Source organism: Schistocerca cancellata, chromosome 1 (assembly GCF_023864275.1).
Source record: "Schistocerca cancellata isolate TAMUIC-IGC-003103 chromosome 1, iqSchCanc2.1, whole genome shotgun sequence".
Taxonomy (NCBI): Eukaryota; Metazoa; Arthropoda; class Insecta; order Orthoptera; family Acrididae; genus Schistocerca; species Schistocerca cancellata.
The window spans coordinates 72,725,547-72,738,267 of record NC_064626.1 but is presented as its reverse complement, the minus strand read 5'-3'; the positions used below and the strand labels follow the sequence as shown (position 1 = coordinate 72,738,267).

The window sequence follows — 12,721 nt, the reverse complement described above, 5'->3', positions numbered from 1 at the left end:
AAAAATAAGCATTAATTTTATACCACTTAAACTCTATTTATAATAATGTGTGACTTTTTCATCCCATGCGACAAAGAAACAAGTAGCTCTACAGAAAAAATGGGTGGGCCTCTTCAGCAGAAAATTTAATGTAATTTAATTTTGCACTGGGAAACATTTTTGACACAAGCTCCACTAAAAGTGACATTTAAATGCCCCACCCCCTTATCCCAAATGGTATACTGTTCATAGCGTTCCCTCCTACCACTGTACAAAAATTTGTGACTACACAAATTAATTCCTGTAATTTTTAATTTCTGACTGGACTGTGTCATTCTCCTGAGTTCTACATCTCACTCATCATCTAGGACGCTGACTCAGTTTTTCAGGTGGACTGAAGTGCATAGCTGAATATGTGTGGGCATGGGGTCAGCTTTCTGAACACACTGAAGTTGGTGCAAGGGGCACAGCAGCATCTACAAAGTCCAAGAGTCATCAGTGGGTGTCTCTAGTGTGTGCAGTGATGAAGAATGCATCTATAATTTTATGAGTTACCTGAAACAAACTGTGTGTAAATCAAGAAACACTGTAAAATATGGCCCAACCAATTGAAGCAGTACAGCTGTTAAAATGCTGACCTCATATTTGCGAAGTTAAAAGAGTCGCTCAGTTCGACTATCTTGATTTGGGTTTTCCTAAATCACTTAGGCAAATGCTAGCAGGGTTCCTTAATCAAACCACAGTCGAACATCTGTCCTATCTTCACAAGCCAACTCTCCTATTCTCAAAGCAGGTTATGTATTGAGCTAAGATTTGCACTGTATTATCTTGAAAATTCCAATATTACAGTGAAATGCTGTTTGGATGAATAAAGATAAATAAAAATAAATAAATGTCATGAAGTGTTACATCAAACAGAGCAAACTACAAACACACTTCAAAACTAAATCACCAGACAAGTAGGCTATATGTTAAATTTTTCATTCACAAAAAGGCATTCGCTTTAAGTATTGAACATTCTGACTAATAAGTTCAATCCATGGCCAATTTATGACTTTTCTGAAACCTCACTGCCACTGTGACATCAATATATCTAGGAAGATTTCTTGTATCACTTAGCATAAAAAGTAATATGATTGGCTAGTTCTTCTGGATGATCATCAGCTGATGGTAAAATGAGTAGACCTTTTTATCCATCCATTTGCATGAGGGGCCTATATTATCAATAACTGATTATTTTCATGGTTATCTTCACGTTTCTCTGTCCTCAACCTTTCTAGTCCTAAGTTAGCACAGTCCAGCTCAGTCTTAAGGTCACTGCATTTTCCTTCTTCTGCTTCAACTATTATAACATAGATTCTACAATACCACAGAAGAGTCTCATTTAGTTCACACAGTCTTGAAAAGTTGAATACTGTGATATAAGGCTTGATAAAATATGAATTGAAAAGCTTCAAAATAAGAACTGGAAGTGTTCATAAATGTGAGGGCCACAGCACTCGACTAACCTAAACTGTGTTAGGTGTAACTAGCAACAGAGGTTAACGTATGCTGTCAACAATGTTGTTTCTAACATACGGCACAATGCTCAACTATTTTACTTCAAATATGCACTGCAAACACTAACTTGTCTTACATCAAAGTAACAAGCTTTTCAAGGGCAGCAAGTAACAGGATGATGCTGATTATAAATCAAGAACAGTTGCATTATCAAAATAAGAGGAGTCTCTATCATGGAATACACATCAGCATTCTGTTAGCACACTTATTTATTTATGTCAATAACTCTTCTTCAATCTGTAACCTAGAGTGTAAGTTGTTTGAAGACAACATCAAAATTGTTAAATGCAGTATCCAAAAAAAATGCAATAACATTCTGTGAAAAGACTTAAAATGGCAGTCCATAGGCTACTATAAACTGTTTTGAGAAAAATCCATTAATTCATTCACACACTACCCAAACAGAATTACCCAGATAACCAACAGATGACGAATATTTATACTACAGATCTTAAGGAAATAATATGTTGTTTTGTCTCTGAGGGAGTGCATGCCACAAGATTTGCATTTGCAAGATTTTCTCAGGTTGGGACCAATCGATCAAAAATTGCAAAAATTCAGATTGCATTATTTTCTCTTCAAAGTGTCATACGGAATAATGTTTCTCCCCTCATTCATCAAAGGCATTTATTGTCCAGAAGATATTTGTTGAGAAGCATCTTAAATTTGTAAGTACATACATCATTACAGTGACGCACTTTATTTGTATTTCGTCTTGTGTTTGCTCATTATTTTACTGTATCTGACTACATTTTGTGGTTGTCACTTGGCTCCAACTGAATGTTCATTGTTTTTTGTTGTCATAATCATGACCTGTATATGTCAGATTGCTACACAGCCTACACTGCTCGTGGCAATCATCTCACGGCGCTAAAATGTAACAAATGCGTGTTAAGGGGTTATTTTTCATTTCAATCAAACGTGATTTTGAAGTTAAACAAGTATAAATGTTCTCTAAACATACATAAAAACCAACTTCCAGTTTCTACTTGTTTCCAGTGGATTTAATACTAAACAGCCTTTAAGCATATAATTTCAAATACATATTTAATTATGCATACCGACTGTTTCCTTTTTATGAGTTATTAGCAACGTTCGACAACCCATTCGTGCAGCAGCCGCCGAAGCTTCGGAGCCGGCGTGCCCTCCTCCAACGACAATAACGTCATAGTTACTTTCAGACGAAATACTCGTTTCATATTCTCCACTTATATTTCTTGATGTTACTCGGAGATATGGGATGACTTGTTTCCATCTGCTCCATGTATTCAAAGCCATTTCAAGACAATTAAACCTGAAGGCATGTGACAGGGGAGGTTAGGATACCCTAAATTTATACGATGTCCTACAGATCATTGCAAACAGTTTTATGTACCACTTATATCATAAAATCTTATACAAACTATGATTTGTCTGCTACTCTGATATAACAACGTTGAAACACATAACGACAACATTCGCAAAACATTTCACTCCCACTACTCCTTGCACTCGTCGACTACATTAGTCGACTTAATTCCCAAACACGCAATTAGATTATGATTGCACACACGAGGATATCAGTAAAAAGTTTAAGACATATTTTAATTGGTCTCAAATGTAATCTAAACACACACAGTTTATGGTCCCAAACTACTTTATATAACAGCGCAGAGCGCTCCTTCTGTCACTTCCGTGCCACCGCGCGTGAAGTGTAGATCGGTGGGAGAAGGTAGTTGTTTGTTTGGGGTATGGAAACAAGGCATGTGCTAACATTCCTCGATAAACAGACGCTTGGTGTGTGAGTTCTGTGTTGATATAAGATACTGTTCTGCTTCCATTGGAATACGTCGTTAGTGTTCACTGGGTAAGTACAATTTTACATTATTTTTCAGCTGTCATTAATTTCAAGGTTTCTGTAGGTTGTATTTGGAACGCATGAAACAACATTTTGTGCATATGAGCGGTATCTACAACAATGGAATTTTATGAATAATACCATATGCAATTGGTATTTCTATTTTCTGTGTTGGACCGTGTTATATCATGTAACTATCAATATGTGGGTTTTTATTTATTTTGTTCTTTTTTCGTCAACGGCACATTGAGCCGCTTGAACATTACCCGTAATAAGATATTTGCCTCTATACACGTGAATGGTGCGCAGAGTCCCTTGCATAGCGTCAAAAAAGATTCAAATTGACGCGGGCTTTTTAAAGGGTAATACCGCTTCTCATTAGTCGGGCGTGCTGTAGTGATGAAAACTTATTATAATCGTCGTTTACGCTTCGTATTGTTGCTGAAATCAAGACTAAGGACATCCGTGGTAGAACGATTTTAGTTTAACATTTTAGATGATGTTATTAATGTAGCGTCTTTACTCTTCAGCGTCGCATAAACAAGCTATGAATCAAATAGCGGTATTCATCTATGCAGCTGGGCTTTTGTTGCTATTCCACAGGCTTTTATAACAAATTTGAACTGAATCCAGAGATGTGTCTGAAGAAGTGCGATTTTTTCTGTAATGTGCTGCGTATTTTATTAATTTTTCGCATAAACCAGACATTGAAGCCAGATTGTGGAGAAGTGATTACAACTCTCCTTCTTTGCATTAAATGTCCTCGTTTTTTAATGCGTTAAGATATGTCTCAACGTTTTTCTTCATTTGTGCGTGCTTCTTAATCTAAATTAAAGATATTGCAAGACAGACGCAGCAGTACCTTTGATTCCTCGGACCACTGACTTATTGCCATCATTCTTATCAGAAGTTCACTCGGTAAAAATTGTGCCTCATGGGCTCTACCGAAGTTCATGACATTGCGAAAGAAACGGAAAATTTTGTAGCTTGACCCTTGGAACGCCTTCTAGCAGTCTGAGTCATGCAAGACATTGGAAAAAAAGAAACCAACGGTGTTACCTTCATTTTTTCCCGAGAGTCGCTTGGATGTTGCTTGGATCAACCTTACTAGAGATTAATACGCCGTTGAGACAGTGGGCTAGCATTATTAAAGATGTTTTCTTTTTTTTTAATTGTGCGGTTATTTTCGACCAAGAATACATGGTTGCTGTATAGGATCTTTTTTATCCACTAATTCGTACAATGCTGTGAAGAAGGGACCAACGTAGAACCAGTCGCGTTGTACATAAAAACCACAGCGGCGGAAGTCGTTATTGCTAGAAATTTGATCATATCAGTACTACACATATCGTGTATTGAATGTTGAATTGTGAATCGAAGAATGAAATTTAAAATTTGTAAAGGATTACCTAATAGACTACAAACACTCATTATCAGATGAAATTACGATCAGTAAATTACAATGTGTAAATAAATTATTTAAGACGACGACCGACAACGAAACGCTTGTAATGCTACACTCAGTCAAGTTTACGATTCGACGCTTCGTTTCCCAAGCAACGAATTTGTTATCTATGGTTCAGAACTAAATTATCATCTATGACTTAAATGTGACGTCATTGGTCGCTCACTCTGGTCAAAGTCGACGAGTTGTATCTCATTCTTCAGTATACCCGCATATCGTATACTGGACGTTGCATTGTGAATTAAAGAAAACTTTATGAAAATTTGTGTCATAATAGGTTTTCAGTGGCGTGAAAAAGGTACACGATTGTTCTAACTTAACTAAAATGTGGTATCGCGCTTGATATGAAAAATGTAAAAGTTTTGCGTCACGACTAGAGCTACTTATAAAAGATCTTGGACCAACAGTGCGCTTGATTGTAAAGCTGATCAGTTTTTAGAACCGACCAACGGAGAAAATATAACGTGTGCAATGAGATGCAAACATAGGCCACTCTTACGGAGTACTGTCAAATGACGCTAAAAAATAAAAGGGTAAGTGGTAAATGCTCCAAAGAGATCGACTGTCTCTCAAAAATTCTGATAGCAAGACATTGAATCAAGGTTGTGGATTACTTGCAGGCCGCTACTGAAGACACGTCAAATGTACGATAGATATACTACGGCACATACTGAGGCATGCTTAATCGGATAGTAAGACTGTTACAGTATAGGCCCTCCTAGTCAGGACTTAATAAAAGCGCTTTACAGCTGTTTAACAAGTCAGAGCCCTAACTGTTCCGTTGCGGATTCTCTCTCAGCGCCCGTGGAACAATGATGATCGCTACGAATTTTATGACTCGTATCCTGAACTTTGAAACTTCCTAACGTACTAAAATTGTGTGCCTAAATGAAACCTGGACTTTTCGCGGTCAGTGCTCCTACCAGCCGTGCTCCTATGGACTGAGCGTTCCAAGCACCTGCTCTCAACAACTTCAGTTGCTCTGTGTGTCCAAAGGGAGCTTGTGGGCTCGGTTCCGGTCCGCCACACAGTTTAAATCTGCATCGAAATTCCATTCATGTAAATCTGCTTGAATATTAGTGTAAGCCCTAAGATAGCTGTGAGCACATGGGATCTTTTTTCGATTGTAAAGCAGATATTCATTACATTTGTTTGCTTTATTACCATTTCCCGTTCATATGGTGACAGACGAATGTCGTCAGTTTTGTGTTACGTATTAAATATCCAGTTGGGATAAAACAGCTAGCCATCAAAATAAATACAACAACGAAACCCCCAGTATGGATGATTTCTAGCTTATGTTCGACATTTTGTCACCTGCATATTCTATGACGTCTCTCAGAAACAGATATTCAGAAATCACGCGGCATAACACTATAAGTGACATCGTTGAGTGATACTAAATTTTTTGTTTTACTGGTGTACAACTTCCCCTTGAGGAATCATAACTGGAAGAAGTTAATCTGTCGTGTAGGGAAGTTAATGCAACCTTGGCAGATATGTTGGCTCTTTACATCCGACATGTTTCTGCGGTGGTATTCTAGAGCCGGCCGCGGTGGCCGAGCGGATCTAGGCGCTGCAGTCTGGAACCGCGCGACCGCTACGATCGCAGGTTCGAATCCTGCCTCGGGCATGACTGTGTGTGATGTCCTTAGGTTAGTTAGGTTTAAGTAGTTCTAAGTTCTAGGGGACTGGTGACTTAAGATGTAAGTCCCATAGTGCTCAGAGCCATTTGAACCATTTTGGTATTCTAGACGTTTTTGTGTAGGAGGGTGAGGGGGAGATGCAGCATGACTAATTACTATAAAATTAACACTTAAATAGACTGAACAATCATTTTTCCGGACCGTTGTTTCCATGTGCACTGTTCATGGACGCATGGTCGGAATCGAATGTTATGTTTTTCTACAACCTCGGGTCACATGAGGATACCATGTATTTTTTCATCCTCTGCCTCGACTGTCTAATTTGCAAACTAGTCTCTACTCTATATCTAACGACATAAGCTTATACGCCAGTGAAGCACAGAAGGGAACGACTGGCTCTCCTCGTTAATTTATTAGTCCATAGAGTTCAAGCGATTCTAACGACTTAAAAATTTGCTAGAAAAGCGAATGCTGCGGGTTCAACTCTCTCCCTGGGCGTCAGCGAAAGTCGTAAATGTGCTGTCACCAAATGTTACTGGGTGCCCATACCAACGCTGAATCTACAATGATAGAAATAACCAAATACAGGATAATTCATTTAAAACTTGTAACCTTCTACTTCGTGAACCGTTCAAGATATCGGAATGAGGATTACAGCATATGATAGTTCGGGGGGGAAGGGGGCGGGGGCATCTACTTATGTTCCATGTTTTGTTCACTTAACCCTTGAATCAGAGATATTGAAAGGAGAACTTTTTTTAAAAATTGAAATACATGCTTTTAACAGCATTCGAAAGCTCGTAAAAAGGCAGGTACAGTGATACATCGGTTATTCATCTACATCTACATCTACATGGGTATTCTGCAAATCACATTTAAGTGCCTGGCAGAGGGTTCGTTGAACCACCTTCACAATTCTCTATTATTCAACTCCCCTACAGCGCGCGGAAAGAATGTACACCTATATCTTTCCGTACGAGCTCTGATTTCCCTTATTTTATCTTGGTGATCGTTCCTCCCTATGTAGGTCGGTGTCAACAAAATATTTTCACATTCGGAGGAGAAAGTTGGTGATTGGAATTTGGTGAGAAGATTCCGTCGCAACGAAAAATGCCTTTCTTTTAATGATGTCCTGTCCAAATCCTGTATCATTTCTGTGACACTCTCTCCCATATTTCGCGATAATACATACGTGCTGTCTTTCTTTGAACTTTTTCCATGTTCTCCGTCAGTCCTATCTGGTAAGGATCCCAGACCGCGTAGCAGTATTCTCAAAGAGGACGGACAAGTGTAGTGTAGGCAGTCTCCTTAGTATGTTAAGTGTCCTGCCAATAAAACGCAGTCTTTGGTTAGCCTTCCTCACAACATTTTCTATGTGTTCCTTCCAGTTTAAGTTGTTCGTAATTGTAATACCTAGGTATTTAGTTTATTTAGTTGAATTTACGGCTTTTAGATTAGACTGATTTATCGTGCAACCGATGTTTAACGAGTTCCTCTTAGCACTCATGTGGATGACCTCACATTTTTCGTTATTTAGGGTCAGCTGCCACTTTTCGCACCATTCCGATATTTCTTATAAATCGTTTTGCAGTTTGTTTTGGTCTTCTGATGACTTTATTAGTCGATAAACGACTGCAAACAACAGAAGACGGCTGCTCAGATTGTCTCCAAAATTGTTAATATAGATAAGGAGCAGCAAAGGGCCTATAACACCACTTTGGGGGACGCCAGAAATCACTTCTGTTTTACTCGATGACTTTCCGTCAATTACTACGAACTGTGATCTCTCTGACAGGAAATCACATATCCAGTCACACAACTAAGACGATATTCCATAAGGATGCAGTTTCACTACGAGCCGCTTGTGTGGTACAGTGTCAAAAGCCTTCCGGAAATCCAGAAATACGGAATCGATCTGGAATCCCTTGTCAATAGACCGTTTTCTTCGAGGTAATTCATAATGTTCGAACACAATATATGTTCTAAAATTCTGCTTCATATCGACGTTATTGTTGACGTTCGGGGAATGAACTACAATTGAAAGACTATGCTGCCGAAACGCCTATTGCTGTATGGAAACCACGAAGCAGAGCTCTCATACCAGATTTCGTCGTTGTACAGAGAAGAAAATAGGCATCTGAGTCCTCATTAGAGAATTGTTTCAAATCTGTACGTATTAGTCGGCCACAGTATTATTGAGTGTGAGAGTGAGGGCGCTTCAGTCGGTTTATCGAGAGTTTTGATGACGATACTTCACTAGGACACGCTGAACCAGCTGGTAGTACACGCACAAAGCTTCGACACTAGATGCGTTTTCCTTAGTCGCTGCTGTACCTGTTTACCGCAAGGTCACCGATAGCGGTCACGGGAAGCCAAGTAAATAATATCGTGGTTGTGTAGTGCTGTAGATTAAGTGAACAGCTTTTGTGGAAACAAACACTCAAAAGGCTTGATGTAACGACGGAACATGGAAGAGAGCCCCGCTTGCCAATGTTAACGCTGCGATAACCTATTCCGGCCGGCTTGTCTTTAAACTTTAGATCATTTCTCGGTTATTTCAGTCAAAAATTTCAACGGCGAAATTAACAATCGTTAAATCTCTGTATTCGTATCTTCAACAGCTTTCGAATGCCTTTAAAAACCATTCAGTTTTAGAAAAAACGTATTTACTTAATGTAAATAAGTTATACACAACTGCAACCAGTCACTTTTTTCAATAATAATGCTTTATTACATGAACCGGTTTTCGAACCCTTTCAGGTTCATCTTTCGGGAGGATTCGGGAAGTTACATCATTACTGGTAGTAGCATAATGCTGGTTCTATGGCAGAAAGATGGGTCACACTTTAATGTATCGCCATGATTATAGCTTATCTGTCGATATGGATGTAAATTTAGTTTTTACTTACTGCGACAGTATAGGCGGCTTTTTTCGTATCTGTCTGCCTCCATTTCGATGTCCAGAACACTTTCACACGAACTGTATTAGTTTACACTTTGACAGTGACACTTTACCAGCATCCAGCATGCGCTTTACAACTGTTGCTAACCAAGCATTATGCTACTACCAGTAATGATGTAACTTCCCGGATCCTCCCGAAATCATCTGAAAATGAACCTGAAAGGGTTCGAAAACCGGTTCATGTAATAAAGCATTATTATTGAAAAAAAGTGACTGGTTGCAGTTGTGTATAACTTATTTACATTTAATATACAGTCACGGTTCTAAAATATCCGTAATGGATAAGCATAATCTGTATTTACTTAAATTTCTTGGTTGACGCAAAAGCGAAATGGACTAAACATGCAATAAAATCGTGAGCCCCCGGCGCGCTGTCATATGTCGAAAGCCTCGTTTCGGTATTCTGAACGGTTCACGAAATAAAAGGGGTGCAATTTGTAGATGATGAGACGAAACATTAGGACCACTGCAAGCTGGAATGCTGCGTATTGGCTTTGCGGGAACGTGACGCAGAAAGGAAAACACTGAAGCGGAGCAGAGACAAATGGGGGAATCATTCTAGCCGCGATACGGACCGCAAATTGAGAAATCCACTGACACAAGCGATTTGTGTTGTTACTCGGCGCCCGGGAAAGAGCATCTCGGAAACGCGAAGCTGGTTGTCTGTTCGCGCGCTGCTGTTGTGAACATCTATGGAAAGTGACTGGACGGGGAAACCACCAGTAAGCGATAGGAATAGCGGTTATCGATGAAACAACCGGTTCTCCGTTTCATCAACCCCAGTTTAACCTGACTATTAAAACCGCTCAAAATATCTGGTTTCTGAAATGATCGATTTTCGGTTTTTTTTATTCTTATTACTTTCTGTAATAAACGTAGAAATCGAACAGACTGAAAAATTTGACTCCCTCAGTTTCAAGATGCATAGAATCAAAATATTAATTTAAATAGGGAAATAAAAGGAAACTTAGTTCGTCCACTGTTCACTGCTTTCCTCGAAAAGTGATAAATGGTTGAATACTACAAAAAAATCACAAGTATTCTCCTACAGATTGTAATTATTTGAAACTATTCTCAAAAAACATGTTGCAATCGGGGATCATAACACTGTTTGAGCTTTACGAATAGTCAGTGCTCAAGGGTGAAAACTGACGCTGAAGAACTCTTGTTTTTCGTGTTAATTTGTCTGTTTTCAAGAGCCATAAGCAGACAAAGGCATATTGTATAGACACAGGCAAAAGATCAGCTGCTTTCTATTTTTATTTTAAACCGTGAGTGGACTATTGAGTTTTACGTATTCTCCTTATACTGTGTCACAAGTTGGTTGTGTCTCCACACATTTTTAATCCTTTACATCAACATATATACTCCGCTAGCCACCAAGCGGTGTGTGGCGGAGGGCACAATTCGCGCCAAAGTCATATTCCCCCCCCCCCCCCCGCCCTCCCACTGCTCCACTTGCGAGTAGCGCAGGGAAAAACGACTGTCTGAACGCCTCAGTTCGAGCTCTAATTTCCCTTATCTTTGAATGGTGATCATTGCGCGATTTGAAATTTAGTGGTAATAATGTATGCTCTAAATCCTCAGCGAAGACGGAGTTCGGAATTTAGTGAGCAGCCCCTTCCGTTTAGCGCGTCGTCTATCTGCAAGTGTGTCCCATTTCATACTTTCTACGAGATCTGTAACGCTCTCGCGATGGCTAGATGTACCAGTCACGAATCTTGCCGCTCCTCTTCGGACCTTCTCAATCTCTTGAATCAGAACCAACTTGGTCCCATACTGACGAACAATACTCTGACTGGACGAACTAACGTATGGTAAGCAATTGAATCGCTGTACTTCATTGATACCGCACTTTGCAAAATTATTTCCTGACTAGGGATGATGCCATTCTATAATACAACTGATGTCCGACGACGACGATGAGAGAGAACCATATACACCAGATGGGGCATGTCTTATACATTGCATGTACACACATACCACATAATAGGCCACGCCACTTGGTAACAGCTACTGTATTGTCTCAGTAATGCAGTACAAACTCTGTATGTCATGTGTTCACTGCTCATTTATGTCGGAATTGTTATGAAAATAACGCTGTTCTGTTTTCCCAGTTCCTGTTATAAGGCAGTTTTCAAAGCAATGCAGATTGTACGACTAAATGGTACACGTTCTTTAAAAAAGTTTTATTTAGAAACGGAAAAAATAGTACTGCTGCAATGAGAAATTGATGTTTCAGTTTTAATACACGGTTATTAGTAAGAAATTAAAAGAAACTTGTTATAACCGAGACACTGCCGGTCATTCAGAACTAAAACACCGGTATCGGTTTTAACCGTTCGGTTTTTCCCATTCCTAGCTAGGCGATAAGGTCTTCGATGTACGAGGTGCATTCAAGTTCTAAGGCCTCCGATTTTTTTTCTAATTAACTACTCACCCGAAATCGATGAAACTGGCGTTACTTCTCGACGTAATCGCCCTACAGACGTACACATTTTTCACAACGCTGACGCCATGATTCCATGGCAGCGGCGAAGGCTTCTTTAGGAGTCTGTTTTGACCACTGGAAAATCGCTGAGGCAATAGTAGCACGGCTGGTGAATGTGCGATCACTAGGAGCCAGGTCAGGTGAGTAGGGAGCATGAGGAATCACTTCAAAGTTGTTATCACGAAGAAACTGTTGCGTAACGTTAGCTCGATGTGCGGGTGCGTTGTCTTGGTGAAACAGCACACGCGCAGCCCTTCCCGGACGTTTTTGTTGCAGTGCAGGAAGGAATTTGTTCTTCAAAACATTTTCGTAGGATGCACCTGTTACCGTAGTGCCCTTTGGAACGCAATGGGTAAGGATTACGCCCTCGCTGTCCCACAACATGGACACCATCATTTTTTCAGCACTGGCGGTTACCCGAAATTTTTTGGTGGCGGTGAATCTGTGTGCTTCCATTGATCTGACTGGTGCTTTGTTTCTGGATTGAAAAATGGCATCCACGTCTCATCCATTGTCACAACTGACGAAAAGAAAGTCCCATTCATGCCGTCGTTGCACGTCAACATTGCTCGGCAACATGCCACACGGGCAGCCATGTGGTCGTCCGTCAGCATTCGTGGCACCCACCTGGATGACACTTTTCGCATTTTCAGGTCGTCATGCAGGATTTTGTGCACAGACCCCACAGAAATGACAACTCTGGAGGCGATCTGTTCAACAGTCATTCGGTGATCCCCCAAAACAATTCTCTCCACTTTCTCGATCATGTCGTCAGACCGGC

The 12,721-nt window shown here is 39.9% G+C and overlaps 2 protein-coding genes across 3 annotated transcripts in view; one reads left to right on the top strand and one right to left on the bottom strand.

The window, feature by feature from the left end:
- LOC126165227 (protein MTO1 homolog, mitochondrial) overlaps positions 1-3,159 on the bottom strand; it is a 98,973-nt gene extending 95,814 nt beyond the window's left edge. Inside the window, exons 1-2 of the mRNA XM_049920302.1 lie at positions 2,915-3,159; positions 2,601-2,833 (exon numbers count right to left, since the gene is read on the bottom strand). Coding sequence (XP_049776259.1) covers positions 2,601-2,817 — 217 coding nt within the window. The 5' untranslated portion in view covers positions 2,818-2,833; positions 2,915-3,159. The remainder of the gene's footprint in view (positions 1-2,600; positions 2,834-2,914) is intronic.
- A 46-nt stretch (positions 3,160-3,205) lies between these two features.
- The window catches only part of LOC126165243 (protein-tyrosine sulfotransferase-like), a 1,037,382-nt gene continuing 1,027,866 nt past the window's right edge, over positions 3,206-12,721 (top strand). For both annotated transcript variants that reach the window (XM_049920304.1, XM_049920303.1), the window contains exon 1: positions 3,206-3,385. The gene's annotated coding sequence lies outside the window, so the exon portion shown is untranslated. The remainder of the gene's footprint in view (positions 3,386-12,721) is intronic.